The 22738-nt window shown below is 37.6% G+C and overlaps 1 protein-coding gene across 8 annotated transcripts in view; it reads right to left on the bottom strand.

Moving 5' to 3' along the window:
* The window catches only part of SCAF8 (SR-related CTD associated factor 8), a 221350-nt gene that overhangs the window by 120393 nt on the left and 78219 nt on the right, over positions 1-22738 (bottom strand). For 4 of the 8 annotated variants that reach the window (XR_009495878.1, XR_009495879.1, XR_009495880.1 and 1 more), the window contains exons 17-20: positions 22450-22594; positions 20537-20605; positions 17218-17436; positions 14572-16033 (exon numbers count right to left, since the gene is read on the bottom strand). Coding sequence is in view for 4 of the 8 variants with exons in the window: in XM_024997099.2 (XP_024852867.2) it covers positions 14586-16033; positions 17218-17436; positions 20537-20605; positions 22450-22594 (1881 nt within the window). In the remaining 4 variants the exon portion in view is untranslated. Of the gene's footprint in view, positions 1-13924; positions 16034-17217; positions 17437-20536; positions 20606-22449; positions 22595-22738 lie in introns of those variants that run through there. The other 4 variants (XM_024997099.2, XM_059889964.1, XM_024997100.2 and 1 more) reach the window with 1 other exon arrangement.

Genomic DNA, 22738 nt, shown 5'->3' with positions numbered 1-22738 from the left:
AACTCAGCTATTGATGAAACAACCCTTATCATCTATTTATTGCTGCAAGCTACTGCATCAATAATTATTTCATGAGGAACATTAAGCAGATAAAACTTCACTGTACACTTTAAGATTCAAGAGAGTCAATAATCTTATCTATAGTACTATTTTTGTTGTAAGCTACTTAAAATTCAGCAACAGAACAGCTAATTGACTAAATGATACAAGATGTGACTGTATCTCAAATGAGGCCACAAACAGAATAATATCTGAACAGCGTTAATCAATGGAAAGTAACATCATGCAATGTCACTTAAGAACTAAAAACCGCACACAGCGAACTGAGAGGACCTGGGGTAACTATCCAAGTCAGGCACATAGTTTTCAATGTTAAAATATTTCAGTGCCACAATGAAGTGGTTTCAGTTCTAACGCTAACAACCGTGACTAGCAGTGGCTGCCGAGAGAGAAGTGGAAAACTCACGGCTTAGCAGGAAAGACTCCCTGGATAGATTAACAGTATCTGTCATAGTTATACCTGTTAAATATGTGTGTCTTTTGAGGAAAAAAGGAAAATGCTGGTACACCTTCCATACTTTTTAACCTTGCTCTAGATAAAAATTAGAGCACCAATGCACGGTAACAAATTCTGTCACTGAAGAGGATTACAATGCTAACTTTTCCCAGACTCAGGGTTCTTTGTATTGTGCAAGTTACAGGAAAAAGGCACTCTAAAATACGTCAAGTCCTGCTCCTGGGGCTTCACAGATTTTTAATTAACAATGAAAGCTTTAAGATCAGAAGAATACATGAAAGCCAGAAGCAAGAAGGCTGCTAAGTCCTCAGCAATCCCGTTAACAGAAGTGAATTCCACACTGTAAAATGCTTAGAGCAGAGGGGTGTGGGAAGAACCATTGAAAACACTACCAGTTCTCATCTACTAGGATAAGTTGTAATGTTAAAGAGGGCCCTAGGGTGTGGTGATGCTGGTGGTAAAGAACCCGTCTGCCAATGCAGGAGACTAAGAGATGAGTCTTCAATCCCTGGGTGGGGAAGATCCCCTGGAGGAGGGCATGGCAACCCACTCCAGTATTCTTGCCTGGAGAATCCCATGGACAGAGGAGTCTGGCAGGCTACAGTCCACAGGGTCGCAGAGTCAGAGACAACTGCAGCGACTTAGCACGCAAAGGGTGTACATCAGACTGTGTGTAGGAGCACCTGTGAAGTTCTCTTTCCTGGGCTAAATTCTAAAACCATGTAAATGTCTGGGGTTTTGCATGTTTATCATCACCCCAAGAGGTCTACCGCTTGGGTTTCAAATGCTAACTCTAAATACATGATGAGTCAAACATACTGTCCTTATTCCTATCAATCCTTGCTATGCACCAATGGCTCAATGAAATCATGTATTTTACTCTGAATTTATCAGTTTGATAAAAAGGAGTTCAGAATGGTGGTTCACAAGTTACAACATCCTAAAGAACAGCCATAAAACAGCCTTCAGAAAATTAACAAAAAAGAAAAATAAAAGGTTTCTTTTTGGCAGAACAGTGAATATCAAACAAGTCAGAAGGCCAAGAAGGGGCACATGTGTGCCCACTGCTGTATTCCTCTCACTCCTCTGTCTTCTCTCTGAAGTCGTTCAGTCTCAATTAACTTTTGGCATTATTTGGAACCAGCTAGTCCAAAGAAGCTGGAGAAAACCCACAAAGTGAACCACAGTACTGATGGTATGGAGAGCAGTGGACAGTCCTGATAATTTTAGTCGTGTTCGCAAAGAGTTGGACACGACTGAGCGACTTCACTCACTCACTCAGAGTCCCTTGGACTACAAGGATATCCAACCAGTCCATTCTAAAGGAGATTAGCCCTGGGATTTCTTTGGAAGGACTGATGCTAAAGTTGAAACTCCAGTACTTTGGCCACCTCATGCGAAGAGGTGACTCACTGGAAAAGACTCTGATGCTGGGAGGGATTGGGGGCAGGAGGAGAAGGGGATGACAGAGGATGAGATGGCTGGATGGCATCACTGAATTTGATGGACATGAGTTTGAGTGAACTCTGGGAGTTGGTGATGGACAGGGAGGCCTGGTGTGCTGCAGTTCATGGGGTTGCAGAGTCAGACATGACTGAGCGACTGAACTGAACTGATTAAGTTATAGTAAACCAGAAGATGAATCATTAACTCAAAAATCATTTAAAGTTACTGCTTTTTCTTTTTAAGCCAGCTATCAGAAATATTACTGCTTTAAAAATTAAAGGCAGTTCTCTTATTCACTCTTGGTCTCTGAGAATACATGTAGTATTGAGTAAAATCCTATGGACAGAGGAGCCTGGTGGGCTACAGTCCACTGGATCCCAAAGAGTTAGACACGACTGAGTGACTAAGCACGCATGTGCGTGTGCATGCACACACACAGACACACACACACATATTAATTTCCTCTTCTTGGGGCAATTAAAGGAGTCTTTTTTTTTTTTTCAAGACTGGGTTGAATCTGATGAGGATGTATCCAGCTTTAAAGATCTAATTCCTAGGAACTACAAGTTTGATAAGCAGATGTGACTCAAAGCAGAAAAAGGAATGGTTTTAAGTTGTCTGATTCCTGAAAGAATATTCAAGTACCATTACAAAGGATCAAAAGAAAATCTACAAGGCTTGCTAAAAAAGGTTCTTTGAGAAGGTGTCTGATATATACACATATGCTTGTGCATATATTTATGTGTGTATACTGTGTTAGACTGTAAGCTGTATTAGATTATTGGAAACCATTTCCAAATGTTAAAACTGTAAACAGTCAAGACAGAAACAAAAGCAAAGTAAGACTACTCATTGAGCAATGGAAAAAAAAAAATTACTGTTAAAAATCAAGTTGGCTCCACCACGTCCAGCCAGAAGAGGTGCTTTGTTTAAGGTGCCAAAGTAGGTATCTGACAACAATCCCAACAACAAGGAGTAAGTAGTCAATAACTCACTTTCTTTTTCCACCAGACCACCAACCACTAGAGCTACAAAAAGGAATACAGAGCTATCTAAACTTTTAGGAACAAAGGGAAAAGTAGCAAAGTATTCCTTTGGAGAAATTTAGAAACTCACACCTTGAAAGGGCTTAATAAGTCATCACAAAATGTCAGCCTTATTCAACTCTCTCAACTTAGATGTCATGACAGTTTTCAAGACCTGGTTATACTACTTCTGTATACTCTTAATTGGAGAAGGAATTGGCAACCCACTCCAGGATTCTTGCCTGGAGAATCCCACTGACAGAGGAGCCTGACAGGCTACAGTCCACGAGATCACAAGAGGCGGACAGGACTTCACGACTAAACCACCACCATATACTCTTAAAATAATTTCCATCTGATATTTAGTGCTTTAGAAACAGTCAAGGCCATACCCTACTCTACAATCCTTGGAGAATTAGAATAATCACACCTGGAGGTTCATGAGATCTAAAGGCTAGTCAGTGCCTTTATTCCCATAGCTTCTCAGCCGAATCCCCCATGAATCAGAATTCTTGTTCATCCATAAACATTCCCACATACCCTACTTTTACTATCAGTTAAATGAAAAATACGGTGTGAAGGAAGCCCTTTGAACACTGACACTAGTTTAGAAATCACTCCGCATCTACCATTAACTAAAGCGTACACTACTGATGCTATTTGCTCAGAGTCTAAGAGTCACGTTATGAAGAGAGCATTTCACACACAGCTCAAGTTACAACAAAGGCTTTGAACTGTGAACCTGGTGACAACTACACTTTGTCCTTAGACCTCTGTGAGTCCTAGATCTGTGTGTGTGTAGCGCGTGGCAAGGAAAGAGTACGGCTGTAACACAGATGAAGGGGTTGCTGCATTCCAAGGTGAACTTTCTACATCAACAATTCAATTTTACATTATCCTCTTAAGAGTCTAGCTATTATTTTTTTAAAGCTCTGATGAGAAATTAAATTACTGCTTTACACTTGGAAGTACAGGTAACTATGGCTATGGTGGCGTTTCATGATTTCCAACGAAACCAAGATCCCTACTAGGTCTTCCTAAACTGGTTGCTATGAATGACCAAAATAACCTCACTTCTTTCTCTCAAATAGATAATCTCTTCTGAGATCTCAAATTTTATTTGACAGACTTCATTTGGGATAAAATAACACTAAACGTGTTTTTAAAATTCTCAGTATATTATACAAAGAGGTCTAATAGAAATGTTTTCAAATCATTTTTCTAAATGTGGTTTCCCCATATAATGGATTGAGTCACACACAATTTTTAGGAAGCTAATTCGTTTATTTCCGCAATTAACAACTTTTTTTTTTTTTTTTGGTCAAATGGCTGAATGGTGTGGCTTGTGGGATCTTAGTTGTCCAACCAGGGATAGAACCCTTGCCCTCAGCAGTGAAAGCACAGTGTTAACCACTGGACAGCCAAGGAATTCTCAACATTTTTTTAGTATGAATACATTCATGGGAAAAGTATAAATCTTTTTTTCACCTTAATCAGCCTTTTTCAAGTCTCATGAAAAAATATCTACTCTTAAAACTTGAGTTTCTACTTCATTGAATAAGAAAATCAGGAACACTTTTTAGCCACTGAATTCTTCCTATCTGGACACAGGTCTAACTGGCCTGGGCTCTACATGCTTGTGGGTTGCATTACCATTGTTAACTTCTCCCACCTGGAAGGGGTTTCAGTATCTGCTGAATAGCTCGAAGATACTGTTGTGTGTATTGATGGGCAAACAGGACCTTGCCCCAAGGCTACTCTAGTCTATTTGTTTCTCCCTGGTCTCTGTATCCCTTCCTATATTTAGACAATCAACAAAAGATGCTGAAAATGAAGCTCCAGTACTTTGGCCACCTGATGCAAAGAGTTGACTCACTGGAACAGACTTTGATGCTGGGAAAGATTCAAGGCAAAATAAGAGGGCAGCAGAGGATGAGATGGTTAGACAGCATCACCTACTCAACAGACATGAATCTGAGCAAACTCTGGGAGAGGGGGAAGGGCAGAGAAACCTAGTGTGCTGCAGTCTGTGGGGTCACAGAGTCGCACGTGAACTTAGCAACAGAACCACCACCAAAGAAAGGAAGCTTTCTAACTGTTCTTAGAAAACCGCCATCACTTCCTGATTGGTGAGCCAGGTGAGCCAGCAGGCTTGCCACTGGCCTAGTGAATCAGACCTCCTGTGTTTCAAGACTGGATCAGAAACACAAATACAGCTCGAATAACTAAGTAAGCTTTAGAGGCAGGAAAACTCTGGAGCGTTAAAGCTCCAAGAACTTGTAACTTCACCCATTCCCTCCCTGATATGGGGTTGTAATACAAAACCTGCATAAATTATCCCTTCATTATCTGCAATTAATATAAACCACTGATTTGCATGCCCCCAAAGTCTCTATTGGGTTTCTCAGGTGGTGCTAGTGGTAAAGATCCTGCTTTCCAATGCAGGAGAGGTAAGAAATTCGATTCCCTGGGTTGAGCGGCTCTCCTGGAGGAGGAAATGGCAACCCACTCCAGTATTCTTGTAATGAAGAATCCCACGGACAGAGGAGCCTGGCAGGCTACAGTCCATAGGGTTTCGGAGTCAGACATGACTGAAGCGACTTAACAGGCACAAAGTCTCAGCCATTTTGGACAATTATAACAATAGCCAACACCAATGTACTCTACAAGCCAGGCAGTGTTCTAAGTGCTTTGGTGCTCTTCAAATGAAAATCAGGGAATTGCCTGTTCAAGTGTCCACAAGTCATAGGGAACACTGTTAAAAGACCTATTTAGTAAAGACCTATATATTCAGACAACTTGGATTCAGTCAGCTACAAAGCTGTTTTTCAACAAAGATTTTGCTGAATAATTATATGAAAAAAAAAGAGAAATATATTAAGGTTATACTACTAAATGAAAATAACAAATTGTTAACTTATTTGGTAAATGAGAAAGCTATTTCTAACAAACCACTGAAATAGCAAAATGATAGTCATTATCACTTGCTTAACAGAAAGTCTGGACAAAACAAAAAATACTAACATACTATAAAAAAGAAACAGTAGAAATGAAACACACTGCATATTTTCAGTGAGCTATATTTAATAAAGTCTAAAAAAACCTTCATATTTAAAAGTCAGCATGAATCATTTTAAGTGCAAGAAAAAATTGCAGGAGATGCTTTGCTATATAATGTTAATATTATTGGATCTTCTTTGCTGATTTGTTAGTTCAAGTATGACTAAAAAACATAAAATTATGGGTATTACAAATTCACCTAAAAAGCTAGGCAGTGTCTTATCATATTTAACAATGAAATTCTATAAAGATGCGTTTCATCACTCTAAAATATGACTATTTTCCCTAAGTATGTTTTAAACTATTCAACGTCTGTTTGAAAGTGGAAGTGTCAGTCGCTTAGTCGTTTCCAACTCTTTGGGAAATCAAGGACTGTAGCCTGCCAGGCTCCTCTGTCCATGGAATTCTCCAGGCAAGAAAACTGGAGTGGGTAGCATTCCCTTCTCCAGGGGATCTTCCCAACCCAGGGGTTGAACCCGGGTTTCCTGCATTGGAGCAGATGCTTTACCATCTGAGCCACCAAGGTTTATTTACTTAGATCTTAAATAGTCACAGAATTCAGTCATAGGCTGTTAACGAAATGTGTCCTCCCAAAATGTGTAAGTTCCAACTTCCAGTACCTCAGAATGGGACCTTGTTTGGAAACAGAGTCATTATAAATATCATTAGTTAAGAAGAGGTCATGCTGGAGTAGGGTGGGCCCCTAATCCAATATAACTAGTATCTAATTGAAGAAGAAAATTTACAGACATAAAAGGAAGGTGATATGAAGACACGTGATCGAAGACAGCAACCTGACGACAGAGGCAGAGACTGAAGTGATGCGTCTATAAGCCGAGAATGACAAGGACTGCTGAGAACTTCCACAAGTTGGGAAGAGACAAGAGAGGCTCTCCTCTAGAGTGTTCAGAGAGAGCACAGTCCTGCCAACAGCTCGATTTCAGATTTTCGCCTCTAGAACAGAATCTAGAGATTCCGTTTCTGTTGTTCTAAGTCACACACTTTTCGGTATGTTGTTACAGCAACTCTATGGAATTACACAGACCACGTGTTAAAATTAAAATCTGTGGCGCTAGTGCTAAAGAATCCACCGGCAATGCAGCAGACGTAACGTTGGTTTGATCCCTGGGTCGGGAAGGTCCTCCGGAGGAGGGCATGGCAACCAACTCCAGTATTCTTGACTGGAGAATCTCATGGACAGAGAAGCCTGGGGGGGCTACAGTCCATAGCGTCCTGAAGAGTTGGACGCAACTAAAGTGACTTAGCACACGTCCAAGAGTATCTTTTAAAGTAAAGCACAGCTTTGCCTGGTCAGCAAAAACCTGAGTTCAAATACCTGTACAAATCAAAAGCTGTGTGACTGGGGACTTCAGTTTGCTTATTTGTAAAGAAGGGAAATGGCTCCTACAGAATGGTATGTTTCTGAAGATAAATGATTCAGAATGTCCATGACACAGAGGTTAAAATTTTTCTCTCTCCACTCTCAAACCCTTCTCCCTGTAATGAGAAGGAGTTTTAACATATGGTCAACAGACTATTTGGCTAACAATGCAGAAAGTAATATGATTAAAAAAAAATAAAGGCTGTAATTCATATATTGTTAAATACATATTCTACAAAAAAAAAAAAAAAACGCTTTTCTACATGAAGCCCCAATAGCTTCACTACTTAGAAATCTCTAAATCTTTCCTGTGGTGGGTATGACCACAGTGCTATATGATGTGATTATCTCAGAGTTTTATAGGATGGTAAATGCTACCCTCACCTATCTAAAAAGCTCAAAGCAGTTTCAATCACCAGAGAAGGAAAGAACAATTCTTACCTAAGTTATCTTTTGTACTTTCAAAGATTATTTTATTTTTTAGTACAAGTCTTCTGATTTTACTAATATCCTTACTAATGTGCCAACTGACCCGACTTCAGTAATAAACACAAGACTCATGTCACTAAAAATCAATTGTTCAAAAGCAAGAACTTTTTATTTCAAATAATAACATAAGCAAAATGGTAATTAACTTTGGCAAGATTAGTAGAAATAGGAGAATAATTCACAGACATGGTAAGCATGTTCCCCTGATGTGTGCATCAGGCAGTAATATGGCCACAGTGTTTAGAACCACATGAGCAAAGCCTGGAAAAGGTCATCAAAGACCAGCACCATGACGTGCTGTGGATTAAACCTCACAAGAATCCAAATTTAGTGACTTGAAGAAAACCTAGAATCAGGTTATATATATTCTAAGAAAGTAAAATAACTGCAAATTATCCACTGCTACCAAAGACAACAGCTAACCTCTAGACTACATGAATTCAAGTGAATAAAAGACTAACACTGAACGCTTACTATATATGTCTAAAACTAACTTTACATATTTCATTTATTTCAAGTCACAAAATATTCCTAATTAGGAGTTTTATACACAAGAAAACTGAGTACTAAGTTTTGGCTAAATATACAGTGTATAACTGGCACAGTTCAGAAAGGAGCTGCCAAAGCCACAACCTAAAATATAAATTTGCAACCTATCACTGGTTCTGCTTTACATACATTAAAACATTAAAATAAAAAAGTTTTGAAATTTTATTTAATTTGTGGGAAAAGGTGCTTTCAAAAAGAAATCTTAAATATCAATGCAATACAAACCTGCCTCCGGAGTAGCAAGTTACTTAAAAGTTAACAATATTATGCTATGGTACCACTTCAGGAAAAAAAAAATCCTGAAAGCAGAATCTAAGCAAATGAACCTGAAGTGAACCTTCAGCCGCTGGAAGAGAGGAAAGCGCCACAGACACTTGAACAATGCAAACACCAGCTGAGTGCTTCCCTGCAGCCTTTCCCTACTTAAGGATAAGCCTGGTAGGGCTGTTCAAGTTTACATTCCTCTGCACCAAATTTATCTGCCTTTTCTAAAGAGAAGAGGAACTAATAGTTGGTGAGCCTCTGCCGCATGTGTCTGGCACTTTATTAAGTGGTTAAGTTTTTAATCTGACAGACTTGGGTTTCAGTCTTTGCTGAAACATTTGCGAGCTGTGAGATCTGAGGATATTAAATCTGTGCCTCTCTTTTGTAAGAGATATTAAAATAACAAATACCTCATTGGACTGTCAATGAGAATTACATTATGACGCTAATAAAATCACCCCGGTTCTTGTCACATGGTGTATATCTATTAAATATTACCTAATATTATCAACTTAAAAAAAAAACAAGACAGCCTGCAGGCTAGCTGTTAAGAAATGATGCTGAGAGAGATGCAATCACTTGGCCAAAGACAGACATCTAGAAACATTAAAAGCCAGTTACAAAAACCTAAAGGTAGTAAGAACTGTGTTCTCTTCAAAAGTGTTCCAATATTATTAGCCTTTCTCTCTGTCCAGCCTGCTTCCTCAGCTAGTCTTTTACAGAAGACAAAACTTAATGACTCAAGGTATTTAAATGCTGGAAATGACCTTAGAAATCACTAAGCAAAGGAGCAGCAAACTGCTTTCAACAGACAAACCCAAACTGATGGTCTCTGCTTGGAATGATGGGTTAAAAAGGAGGATGGGAGGCACTATGAGAAGGATAAGAATTCTGAGAAAGGCAGAGAAAATAAGACGAAACAGTGACAGCAGCCTGTGGCTGCTGTAAGGGTGTGGTGTGTATGTGAGATAGTGGTGCAAGGACAAGCATCACAGGCCAGCCAAGTTCTACATCCTGCCACTGCTGTGTAAGTTCAATATGCTCATGAAACGAACTCCTCTATTCTCACTGAACTAAGGGCCCAAGGTCACGAGTTCCAAGAGCGCACTCCACCACCTCCAGGTTTCTGGCTTCTCAGACAGTAGGTCATCCTACTGCCTGAAGCACCTAATGCTTCTCACACAATCTAAAGTTAGCCCACGAGCACCATTTCACCCTGTGACACCCTGCATGTATTTTTTATAAATTACTTGGAATATCTGTTCTGCATTTTGACTAGAACAAGGCAGAGTGATTCTAAGTGTCCATATGAGGCAAAGAGCCTCCTGGTGAAAAAGAGAATGAAGTAGAGGGAAGAAAAATGAGCAAAGCTCATGCCAAAACAAAGCACTGGATCGCATTAGCTTTTGATGTGCAACCCACGTCTAAGTAGTCCTACCAGAAACCTTTCTCCTATTCCCTGATAAGACCAGGACTTTTGTTCCAAAGGGGCACTTTCTATAAGCAAAGCATTTAATTACATGGTATCTAGAGGTATCCTATACCAAGGTTTCAGTTGAGTCAAAAATACTTCTTATAAAACCATCTCCTATATACTTCCGTCCATCCCTTGCTATAATTCATTTTTAGATTAACTCGAATGTAAAACATTTGTGATGATGGACTTTATTCATCCGCCAATACCAATTACCACAATTAAGTATATACTTTATTGAAACAGTAAAAACTCTGTATCACTGTTTTACTTTAAAAAAAAAAAACAAAACCTTAAAAATCTCAAGTGTATGGTACATTAAGTGTTTACAGATTTTAACATATCTAAAGTGGTAATACATGGAAGGTGTGTGTGTGTCTTTGTGTATGTGTATAAACATGTATCTCCCCAGGAGATTCTGCATTAGTAAGTCTGCAGTGACCACCCCTCAACCCCGTATTTTCAAAGAGCTCCACAGGCGACTCTGTCACACATTTCCTGGCTAAGAGCCACAGAGAAAGTGCATTTCAAACAGCTTTCAGTACCCATGCCCTCTATTTAAAGTATGCCCCCCAAAGAAAACCATCTGGGCCATTAATTTTAAATTCTAGTTCCAGAAAGTTTGCATCAAGGTATCTTGTTTTTAAATCCCCCATTAAAAAATGTAGTAACCTGACTTTTCATTAGTAGAAAATAAATTATTTAGAGCCTACTTATGGTTTAAAATATGTTTCCTATAAAACCACAGCATTATCAATTAAGGAAACATTTATAATTCTCTGCCACACTGTAATATTTAAGATTGCTTACATAATTTTAATTTATTTTGCCTATCTTAAAAATGAACATACACTTGCTCTCCTCTCCTATATTTAAAGAGTAATATGTTAATGCTTTTCTTTGAAAGAGTTAAAAGCCCTTAAAACATTTTATTAACATAGCACCCAATAATAATGATGAAGGCACATAAGGTATAACAAAGTTATTTTTAACTGAATGTTAAATTTTTTCACTAAATGTTGTGCCCATCTAAAATATATACAATGACAAAAAAATCAAAAATTTTCCTAAATCATTAATGAGTAAAAGAATATATATACACACACACATATATATTCCATATATATATATATACACATACCAAAGAAATACCGTATTTCTTTGATTCTAAGACCCGTTTTACATTTGACATTCCTGAATTACGAATGCATCTTATAATCACTGACATGTCATATTGGAAGCATTTTTAAATTTTTGAATGGTGTTTCTTACAATTAATGGCACCTTAGATCTGATGAACTAGTGTTTATTTAAAACTAGTTAAAAGAGGCAACTTATTCTTTTTAAATGTAACGAAACTGCCCCATTCCCAAAACAATCCCAAATGTGTCACTCCATAAAGCTGTATTTTGTTTGAGTGAAAAATGGCCAACAAATTTGTGGAAGCAACTAAATTATCAGAACAAAGGAAACTGCCCTGGTAAGAATGTATAGCTTAAATAATAACTACATTAATTATTATAGGAAGTGATTTCCAGAGTTTTAAACAAGCAACTTTATACTATTCCATCTTACAATGCTTTCCTAGTCTTCTGTCCACCCTATACAATGAAATAAAATTAAAGTAACATTTCACTGATGATAAGCTATAAAGACTACCTGCTCTAAAAGAAGTTTCTACCTACAACAGAGATGATCAAAGTGCAGTATATGCATTCATGCTAACAGAAGCCAATGTTCAATGGAATGTTTAAAGACGAAAATTTAAAGATGAATATCTATTAATGTTGCAATCTACTAACACCACAGGAAGCCGTATCATTCTCTATCACAAATAAAAACTATGTGACCTCATGTCTGACGTAATTACTGCCTGTGGCAGTTCAAACTATTTTACTGATATATTTAGGTTACTCCTTGCCCGTTTCGAATTGCTAGCATTCTAGTGACAGCAGTACTGTGAACAAAAGGGTCAAAAATGTGATAGGTCTTAAGTCAAATTTAGCAAAGTAAGACAATTAACTTTTCTCTCCATCACCTTAAAAAAAACAGTGAAAGTATCAGTTTTGGAAATTTGGTATCAGGATGAATACTATCCTTTCACTCAAACATTACACGACAATAAAAGATAAAGTGAGCATAACTAGACATAAATGTTTTTCAGCTGTTTTAAGAGTGTCGCACACTTTCAAGATGGGTCTCGAAGATAACAGTACTGACAGCTGATCAGCAAACTTCCACCATCAGAATCTTCAAGCCAGGGCAATACTTGTACACATTTTGTTTTCAAGTTTGCACATGAAAGCCCAAGGGTGAAAAAAGCTTGGGATCAAAATTCACTGAAAAGTCTCACTTTTTTTGTGGCTACTTAATACAATGTCAATTTTAATAATGATAAATGCAACCAAAGTACTGAGCAGTTTGAAAGAAATTCCACTTAATATAATTTCCTTAAGGGCAAGACAAATCTTTCCAGAACATTAAAACTTTGTACCAGTGTCAGTTCTCCCCACTACCCCAAGGAAATGACAGGAAACCAACTCAAATTACTGGACTGAATTCAATGACCTTAGAAATAAACATCAGATTTCCATTCTCATCTACTTTTCCAAAAAAACAAAATAAATAACATACTATTTCTATTTCAGAACATGTAAGAAGAAAAGAATATTTCTGGTGAGGAACCTTAAGGATCTCTAGATCACAAGAGGTAAGCAAAACCACCCAATTTTAAATGGCTGGTGTCTGGCTATCATTTCTGGGGGAAGCTTGACAAGCATAACTGAAGAATTTTAGATAAAACCAATGATGAATTATCGGAAGAGGAAACAAATGACTATTCACAGGACCAAATGAAAGCCTTCATTAGAAACAAAAAAACACCAATGGTTTTATATATGTGTGTATATATGTAAAACCCAAAGGAGAAACAATCAGCAAATAAATGAAATGCAAAAGCAAATAATAATAAATATAACAGGAAACTAATCCCCAATTTTTCTGCTACTCGGGTTTACCTTGGAGGCTAATCTGAAACAGTGTCACCCAGAGCCTACAAAACCCATGATGGACACACTGTTTCTGGAATACAAATGAATGTTTTTAAATCCATCAACACCCACAACTCTACATTTTGTGCAATTAAGGAATTCACTTTAGGCAAGTGACCAGTAAGTATCAGTAAGTACAAGCACTATCTATGCAGAATAGCAAATATAATGTGAAAGAAAGCAATGCAAGCATTTAGGTGAAATTCGGCTCCATGCTAAATCTGACTTCATGCTTCACTGTACTAAAAAAGAACTGCCATACTGTCAGTGTTATCTCTTTACAATATTTCTTATTTTACCATCATAGAGGCTAGGAGCTGTAACTATGAGCAATGTCAGCCAAATTTCTCTGATTTTCTACCTAGTTTTAAAGAATATTTTATTATCTGAACTATCAACTTTCTATTTTTCTCTGTATGTGCATGAAACAGACATACAGAGAAACAGAAAAATCTACATATGACTTACACAATAAAAATGCACAGGTATTACACATATACTAATGAGACTGCATGATTTTTTTATATCAAAGTACATGCTTTTTCCACACATGGTTCTTTGTTGTTACTAAGAGTAATAGAAAACTTCTGCAACAACTAAGCACATGCTGCCAATGATTCATGGTTTTAAGAATTTGTAGGTTAAAAAAATACAATTCCTAGAACACTGTTATCAAACAAAGAAGTTTTATTGGCATCTAAAAACAAAGTTCACCCAACATTGAAACGTACTTTAATATTGATGTTGTTTTCTTTTTCTTTTGAACTCACTGCAGTATGAGGAACAAATGACAAACACTTACTTTGGAGAAACAGAGACCAGAGTGTAGATTTTACAAAATCACTTTTTAAAATCTCTGTATTGTGCTCCTCAAATATTTAGAGCCAGTCTTTGCATAAAATATCACAGCTTTGTCTATTACCTTAAAATTCTGCAGCAGCCTAAAGATATGGGTAAGATATACCATCACTTGCTATTCTGAAATATATCTATTACCATATCCAACCTAATGGTAGTATCTAAAAAAAATTCTTTCTTCCATAGGAAGTCTCTGACAAGCTGTTATTCGTTTCCTTGAAGTTAAAAGAATCAGGGGGCAACATTTATATTTTATCAGAAAAATAAAAAAATGTTTACCTACCATGTTCATATTAAGAACAATGTCTATACAAGTCAGTTGTACAATTATTTTAAGAGAAAGGTGAACATGAACATCAGATTAACTTAATTCTGGCGGACGAAAGTGAGCAACTATGGTCCGGTCAGCCATTAATCTATTACAGAGAGATGACAACTTTACAAAATGTATCTTTTACCTACTGAGTGATGATTATGTCCCCTCAGTTTCTGTGCTTTCTACCACTGGTTCACTCTCTACATCAGCAACTGTGTCACTCTTCTTGTTTACCTCACTTGAGGAGGCCAGTTTCTCATACAGTTCAGGATCACTCTGCGCTGGCAAAGGCGGTGGCTGGGCGTGTCTCTCAGTGTTTTCACCATTAACCTGAGGCACGTTATCACCTTTTCGTTGAGAAGTGGCCCCTTCAAAAAACTCAAAAACCCGAGCATGAGGAGGCGGGATCCAGGTGTTCTGAATTCTATCTCGTCCAAGACGATTCCCATTCATTTCTCTGCAGAAATCAAAATCTCTGTCATCCCTGTCCCTCTGCCTCTCCCAGGGTCTTCTGCGGTCATCAAAATCTCTGTGAACCTCTTGTCCGAATCCTCTGTTCCAAGGACCACTTCGAGGATCAAACCGGTAGTTTCCAGACCGAAATCTACCTCTTTCTTCATGTAAGCCTTTCGGACCGCCATAGACAGGTAGAACTCGATGCTCTCGCTCATCAAAATCTCTGGGCCCCCAGGGCTTCTCTGGATTAAAGCCAAAGTGGTCTCTTCGGCCAAGATGATCTATGCCTGGCCTCACGAGATTCTCCCTGATATCTACAGGAGGTCTTCCAAAATGATCTCTAGCGTCTAACGGAGGCCTTCCAGGACCTTCTCGTGGATCAACAGGTCGTCCAACCACATCCCTAACATCCACCGGGGGAGGTCTACTGATGGCTTCCCTGGGTTCAATGGGAGGAAACCGGTAATCTCTGTCACCTTCCTGCTGAATGTTATCATTCCCAAGTGGTATCCTTTTCTCTGGGTTAGGAACATTGTCTACATTTTGTCTTCCAGGAACTAGAAAAGGTCTTTCAGGTGGACTAAAAATATCTCCTGGAGGAAAAGGACCACGGGGTGGTGGATGCAGAGCTGAATCAAGTACTGCTGGGGGAGGGAGTCCCCGCTGGGGTGGAATTCCAGGCTGTATTAAAGGGAATCGTGGTCCAGGCGTCTGTGGGATCAGTCCTGGACGAATGTCTAACATTGGCATTGCAGGCATCCTTTGATTAGGAAGATTTAAAGGGGGTAAGTTTTGAGGCCCAGCTGGTGGTTGTGTTCCCAAAAGCCCAGAAGTACTTGGGATACCAGGTGGCTGTACTCCGATAAGTCCGGAATTATTAGGCATATTTGGGGGGAGCACTCCCAAAAGTCCAGAACTACTTGACACATTTGGTGGCTGTAATCCCAAAATTCCAGAGTTATTTAGAATATTTGGTGGCTGGGGTCCAATAATCCCAGAACTACTGGAAACGTTAGATGGCCGGACTCCAAGAATTTCATTATTACTGGATACGTTTGGTCTTTGGACTCCCAGAATTCCAGAATTGCTTGTCACATTTGGCGGCTGTCCTAAAATCGCAGGGCCACTTGAAATATCATTTGGAATCACTAAAATGGAAAGGAAAACAATAACATAATCAATCACCCTGGTGTGAAAAAGAAATGATACACTTCAGTCCCCTACATACGAACCTTTAAGGTGGGAACTTTCAAAGATGTCAACGTGTGTTCACGCCCAGTCACTAGGTTCATTCACACGTCTAGCATGGTCACCTGCATGCACCCCCGTGTACCTGAATGCCCAGTGCTGCATACAGAGGGCAGCACTATCCCTCCATCCTCCTCTAGGCAGTAACGCTTCTTGCCTGTTCACTCAAGCCAGCCCCTGTCGGCCAGCTGTTATGCTGTACTATTGTACTTTTCAAGGTACTGTACTGTAAGATTAAAAACATTTTCAGTGTTTACTTTTTATGTATTATTTGTGTACAAAGTATTATAAACCTATTACAGTACAGTACTATGTAGCCAATGGTGCTGGTTGGGTACCTAGGCTAACTTTTGTTGGACTTACAAACGTGCTCTCAGAACAGAACTCATTTGTATACAGAAGACTTACTTTATTTATAATTATTCATGCTATAATTTCCAGTAGTCAGCTACTTGTATCTCCCCAAGAATCAAGGTATACCAGATATTAAATAAAAATTAAAGCTAAAATTATAAATACCACACATAGTAAAATTTAAATATGAAAACAAAGTGGACCTCTTACCTAAAATCTTTATATAATATCTTTTTAAGTTAAACTAAAACGTCAGGTTTTATATCAATCCTCCACCTTTATTTAACAAAAGCATTTCTAACAGTAATGTCATTAAAAAGAAAAAAGACTTGCCGCTTTCAAACAACACACTTATCTTCTAGACCTAGCTGAATATCTGATAGAAGCTATACCTTTGGTTTGTTTTAATCTTTCTGTTGGTATACATATTTTGTGCAATCTTATTTTGATAACAACACATTAAAAAAGTCCCAATAGGCCAAAAAAACTGAGAAGTCTTAACAAAAAGGTGTCAAAATATATACTATCCTGAATAGAATGCCAAATTTGTTTTTAATAGAAATTTTAGGGGACAGTGTTTTTTTTTCTTTTTTTAAAAGCTGCAATATCCATGCACTGAATCGGTTACATATGCATGACACCTCAGAATTAAACACCAATACAGAGAAGTAGTACTTATGATTTAACTATGTCTTTCTGGGAATTTCTTTTTACTTTTTTTTTTTTTTACCTGATCTGGTGTTTTCTGCAGAAGAAATCTGGTGATCAATAAGATGAGGTACTTTTTCTTCAGGCTCTGCTTGTTTCGTTGGAGGATTAAAAACATTTCCAGCTGGCAGAGTGGCAGTAGCAAGACTGCTGGCAACAGAACCACCTGGTAAAACAAGGCTACCAAATCCAACATCTTTCACAGTTTCTGGAGTCATAGATAATGGCGGCTGCACTAAAGCTGTTTAAAGAAGGAGAATATACAGTTCAGATTTAATTAGCTAATCAATTAATGTGCCAAGTTAAAATATTAAGCATGACCAACACTGGTCTTGAAGTTTTAAATCACCTCCTAGCCTCTTCTCCCAATTATATGGTGAGACTGCTCAGTTGACATGACATTATGTGAATTCTCTTCTGGTCCCTTTATTTCATTTATGATGAAAACTAACCTCTGGGAGCCTGAGTGTTTCATTTAATGGCATCTCTGTATCACTGGAAAAGACGCTGATGCTGGGAAAGATTGAAGTCAGGAGGAGAAGGGGACAATAGAGGATGAGATGGTTGGATGGCATCACCAACTCAATGGACATGAGTTTGAGCAAGCTCTGGGAGTTGGTGATAGACAGGGAAACCTGGCGCACTGCAGTCCGTGAGGTTGCAAAGAGTTGGACATGACTAAGTGACTGAACTGAACTGTATTACCCAGCACATTATAAATATAGTAACTGATACTCAAAATGATAAATAAGACACCATGAAGAGGCTAAATTATACTTAGAAACCTCTTTTAAAAAAATAGGTTCTAAAAAAAAGAAATTTCTAAAAATATTTTAGAAATATTTAGTAGAGAAGGACCCACACTTAAAATCATAATTTTTCAAAGATGGGGCTTCCCTCGTGGCTCAATGGTAAAGAATCCACCTGCCAATGCAGGAGACACTGGTTCAATCCCTGATCCAGGAAGATCCCACATGCCATGGAGCAACTAAGCCTGTACACCACAACTATTTGAGCCTGTGCTCTACAGCCCGCGAGCCTGTCCTCTGCAACGAGAGATGCCACTGCAACAAGAAGTCCACCTACGAGAACTAGAGAGTATTGCCACAACTAGAGAAACGCTCATTCAGCAATGAAGGAAGACCCAGCACAGCCAAAAGTGAATCAATGAAAACAAAACCTAGTAATTTTTCACGGATGTCAGTACGCGACTATCTAAATGTACAGAAATGATTGGTGTAAATACAAAGACGAACAAATGAGAGTGAAAACCTGCCCAATTCTCTAGAAATTCTAAGTACTAGGGTCTTTTACATTCACTACTTTTCGTCAAATGAGGTTAGAAACTCATCAGATTAGAACTACAAATAAAAAGGTACAAAGATTTCGTTTTAAAGAATGGGTAGAAATGTCCTGTTTATATGTCACGTGTATGTTAAAAACTAAGCTAGAGGAATATTAAAATTACAATTGAACAATTAGAAATTCTAGTCAAATTTATGTCACAACACTATTTAGTCATGTACTCTGGGATTCTAAAAAATGTTTTATCCTCACATTTAACTCCAGACTACCTAGACAAACCGTTAACATAGAACAAAGCTGTAAAACAGGGATAAAATGACCTGAGATCCCATATGGGAATTGTGAGAATTAAATGAGACAGTGTGAACAATCAGGTGAGTATCTGGCACACATGGTATTTCTTTTTTTCCTTTAATTGATCCCAGATTTTCCAAAATAATTAAAATAAGGAGAAGTAAACTTGGTAGAGGGGCTCTTAAGTAAGTAGGATAAGTCTCTGTAAACAGTGAATTCAGAAATGGCTTCTGAACATTTTTCTAATTTTCAGAAAAAATGAACAGTTCTTCCTAATTAATCAACAGTAACATAAAAAGGATCCTCGTGTTGTCTAACAGCACCAGGAGAAAAAGGAGTTTAAAAATATAATAAAAATGAGTTACAATATCAAAAGGTAGGCTCTATAATATACTCTCTTTACAATAAAGTCCTTTGGTCCAATATTATGCCAAAAAGCTAAGAAGCTCCCCAAAACTGATAACAGTCATCCCAAAAGGATAGAGCAGTAACATGAAAGGTCTCATTGTACAAAGATGAACAAACTGAACTTCAAAAAGAAAAGTGAATTTAACTATTTGAAAGCATAAATCCATGAATCCATACATGTTACTAAAAACGCAGGGGGAAAACATAGAGGGAAGGGAGTAGAGAAGAAATAAGAGAAATTCTCCCCTACCTTCAGCCACTGGGTATCACGGATAATAGAATTCGTTACTCTGAAAGATGGCACTTGCAGTAAAGAATTTAGCATCTACCCTGGGTCTCCTGTCCTTCAAGGTAATGAAATATAATTTACAGAACAAATTCTTGCTAAGAAATGTGGAAGGGATCATAAAATTTAGAAGATCACTTTGCAACTAATAAAAGGTAGATTCTGGCAATAATAATCAAAGGATGAAAGCATCAGACGACAATGTGAAAGGCGACTTTTAATGACCAGGTTCCACCATCTGAATGCTCTGACCCATTCTGACATCATTTAACATGAACAAGAAGGCACTGCATGCATGGCTCTTGATGTGAAGTGATATCAAGTCCACAGAACCCCACTTGTTAAGTTTTCTTACCAAAAAAGTTGAAGCATGTTCTAAACAAGCCTATGGTGCTAAAAACTTTCTATCTGCAGGAGGTTCAAGAAGACAAAATAACAAATTCGATACCACAAAGAAGCAAAAAACCCAAATCCATTATTTGGGATCCTATATAGAGAAGGGAGGAATTCCAAGGTGCTGCTGGTGGTAAACAATCTGCCTGCCAATGTGGAGATGTAAGAGATGGGGTTCAATCCCTGGGTCAGAAAGGCCCCTGGAACAGGGTGTGGCAACCCACTCCAGACTGTTGCCTGGAGAATCCCTTGGAGAGAGGAGCCTGGTGGGCTACAGTCCATAGGGCTGAAAAGAGCTGGACACGACTAAAGCTACTGAGCACACAGGCACATAAAAATGAACTACTTTTCAACAAGTCAAAGACATGAAGGATTTTTAAAAAGGGAATGTGGGTGGAGCTGCTCCAGATTAAGACATTTTATACATAAAACAAAACAAAAAAACAATGAGAACTTTTGATTAAAATAAAACAATTATAAAAAATCTTGATACAATAGAGCAAATCTGGACTGTCATAGAATACTGCTGATTTGTCAGAAATCATTTAACCCAAAAAACCAAAAAAATGCAACTATCTGACAACTTTCAGAATAAAAAAATTAATAATTCACAGGAATGAGAACCAACACATAATTTTTAATGTAGAAAACTCACATGTTGGTACTACTGGTGGGATAGTAGGTGGTGGTACAACAGGGGGTGGAACTGGAGGAGGCATGAAACCTGCATGGGGGAAAAAAAAGACCAAAAATAAAATAACAAAAAAGTTACTTTCTTTTAAATCAAAGATTTCAATAGCTATAAATGAAATTCTACATTCATTATATAATCCTTACTACAACCTCATATTTATGAATATATTTTCCATTTAAATAATTATTTTTATACACACAACCTTATTTGACACTCAGTAGGCTAAAAAGTAAAAGCACAGAGATCCCTGTCATGAACATATACTATTTGTTTACTCATTCGTCTAAATCCTGTGGCACGCGCTGTGATACTCTCAAATCAAACATTAATTCAAGCCAGGCAGTCTGTTTCTATGTTAGCTTGATGACTGCATGAGGGGGAGTTAAGCACTGTATTTCAAGCTGCTGTAATATTATGTGCAATAATGTCACCTGTAAAATGTGCTCCTGTATCTCTCTGATATATATATAGATTCTGTTTTTAGCACTGAAACAAACCTTAATAAAAATAATATCACATGATCCAACTATAAACCTGCTTCTCTGTATTTTTAAAATACAGAGCTATCATTATATTCCATTAGAAAAAGTGGCTAAAAATAATGGGGAAAAAAATATGATTTTCAACAAGTGAATGCAAACGTGTATATGGTTTTTGAAATACCATGTATTTCTTCTGAGAAAACAAATCTAAGTTTAATTTTCAATGACAAATACAGAAGATATTTTATGAGTAATTCTCTAATATTTAAAATATAAAAAGGTACAGTTCTTACTAAAATCTTCATCAACTTCAAGTTATATATTAAACTATAATTTAAAAATTTTACATTACATGATAAATTACAACAGACAATGAGTTTAATTTTTGGTTTGTTTCCAGTTTTTAGAACTGTATTCAACAATGGCTAAGGATTTAAATTACAGAAATCAATTCAGTCATTCTTTTCATAATATACAAATAATTCATAAAGTTCAAAAAAAAGAAACAATTTTAAAAACAACATATATCATTTGATCCCTTATTCTTCTAAACCTCCCATGATCTAATAATAAAAAGCTCTAAGCTCTCTGTATCTCTTACATATAAGCAACTAATCATATTTAATTGATATGTGTTAGGTAATCCATAGTTTTTACATGGAAACAATGATTTAAGGGCCTTTTTGTTTACCAAAATTAATTAGGTCAAAAGAATTACTACAAATTCAATTAGCACTTTAAGATATACTTTAATTTCTAATGTCAAACTGGAAATAATCTACATATTATTAGATCCAGAGTGGCTCAGATGGTAAAGAATCTGCCTGCAATGCAGGAGACCTGGGTTCAATCTCTAGGTAGGGAAGAACCCCTGGAGAACGGAATGGCAACCCACTCCAGTATACTTGCCTGGAGAATTCCATGGACAGAGGAGCCTGGCAGGCTAGAATCCACGGGGTCGCAGTTGAGCAACTAACACTTTCACTTTTTTCAATCTATATATATTTGATGCATACTTTCTGACAAATGGGTGATAACTGTAGACTTCTATATAAAAAACTTCAACATAAATGTTAAATTATTTTGAAGTATTTCAATGATTTTAAAAGATTCATTTAAATCTTTTCTCTGTCAAATGCTTCTTAAGTGTGGTCTGTGAACAACAAGCATCAGCTGGGAACTTGTTAGAAATGGAACTGTCCTGCCCCACTTCAGTTCCACTGATTCAGAAGGTGGCTCGGCCCAGCAATCTGTGCTTCAACACACCTTACAGGTGATTCGGATGTAAGCTCTGGTTTGAGAATCACTGCTCTTACAGCATTTGAACTTCGAAACAGAACAATTTAAATGACAGAATTCTCAACAGAGTTCATATACAAAATGAATTCTTACCAGGCGGTGGTTGTGAAGGGTTGAAACTTGCTCGGAGAAAAGGAGGCGGAGGGATTGGACTGAAGCCGGGAGGAGGAACTGGCATTGACACAGGAAATGTTGGTGGTACTAAATTAACTGCAGGCACTGCTGGAGCTACCGGAATCTTGGGGGTAGAAAATAAAAAAGTCCATGCACCATGTTATCCATCTGCAACGATTACATCTTAGGACAACCAAGGTAAATGATTTCTGTTTCACAGAAAGGTAAAAACATCATCATATTAAGTTGCTTTTTTTCTTTCTGTATT

Source organism: Bos taurus, chromosome 9 (genome assembly GCF_002263795.3).
Source record: "Bos taurus isolate L1 Dominette 01449 registration number 42190680 breed Hereford chromosome 9, ARS-UCD2.0, whole genome shotgun sequence".
In the NCBI taxonomy this organism is placed as follows: Eukaryota; Metazoa; Chordata; class Mammalia; order Artiodactyla; family Bovidae; genus Bos; species Bos taurus.
The sequence above is the reverse complement of the archived record's forward strand: the minus strand, read 5'-3'. Positions and strand labels throughout refer to the sequence as shown.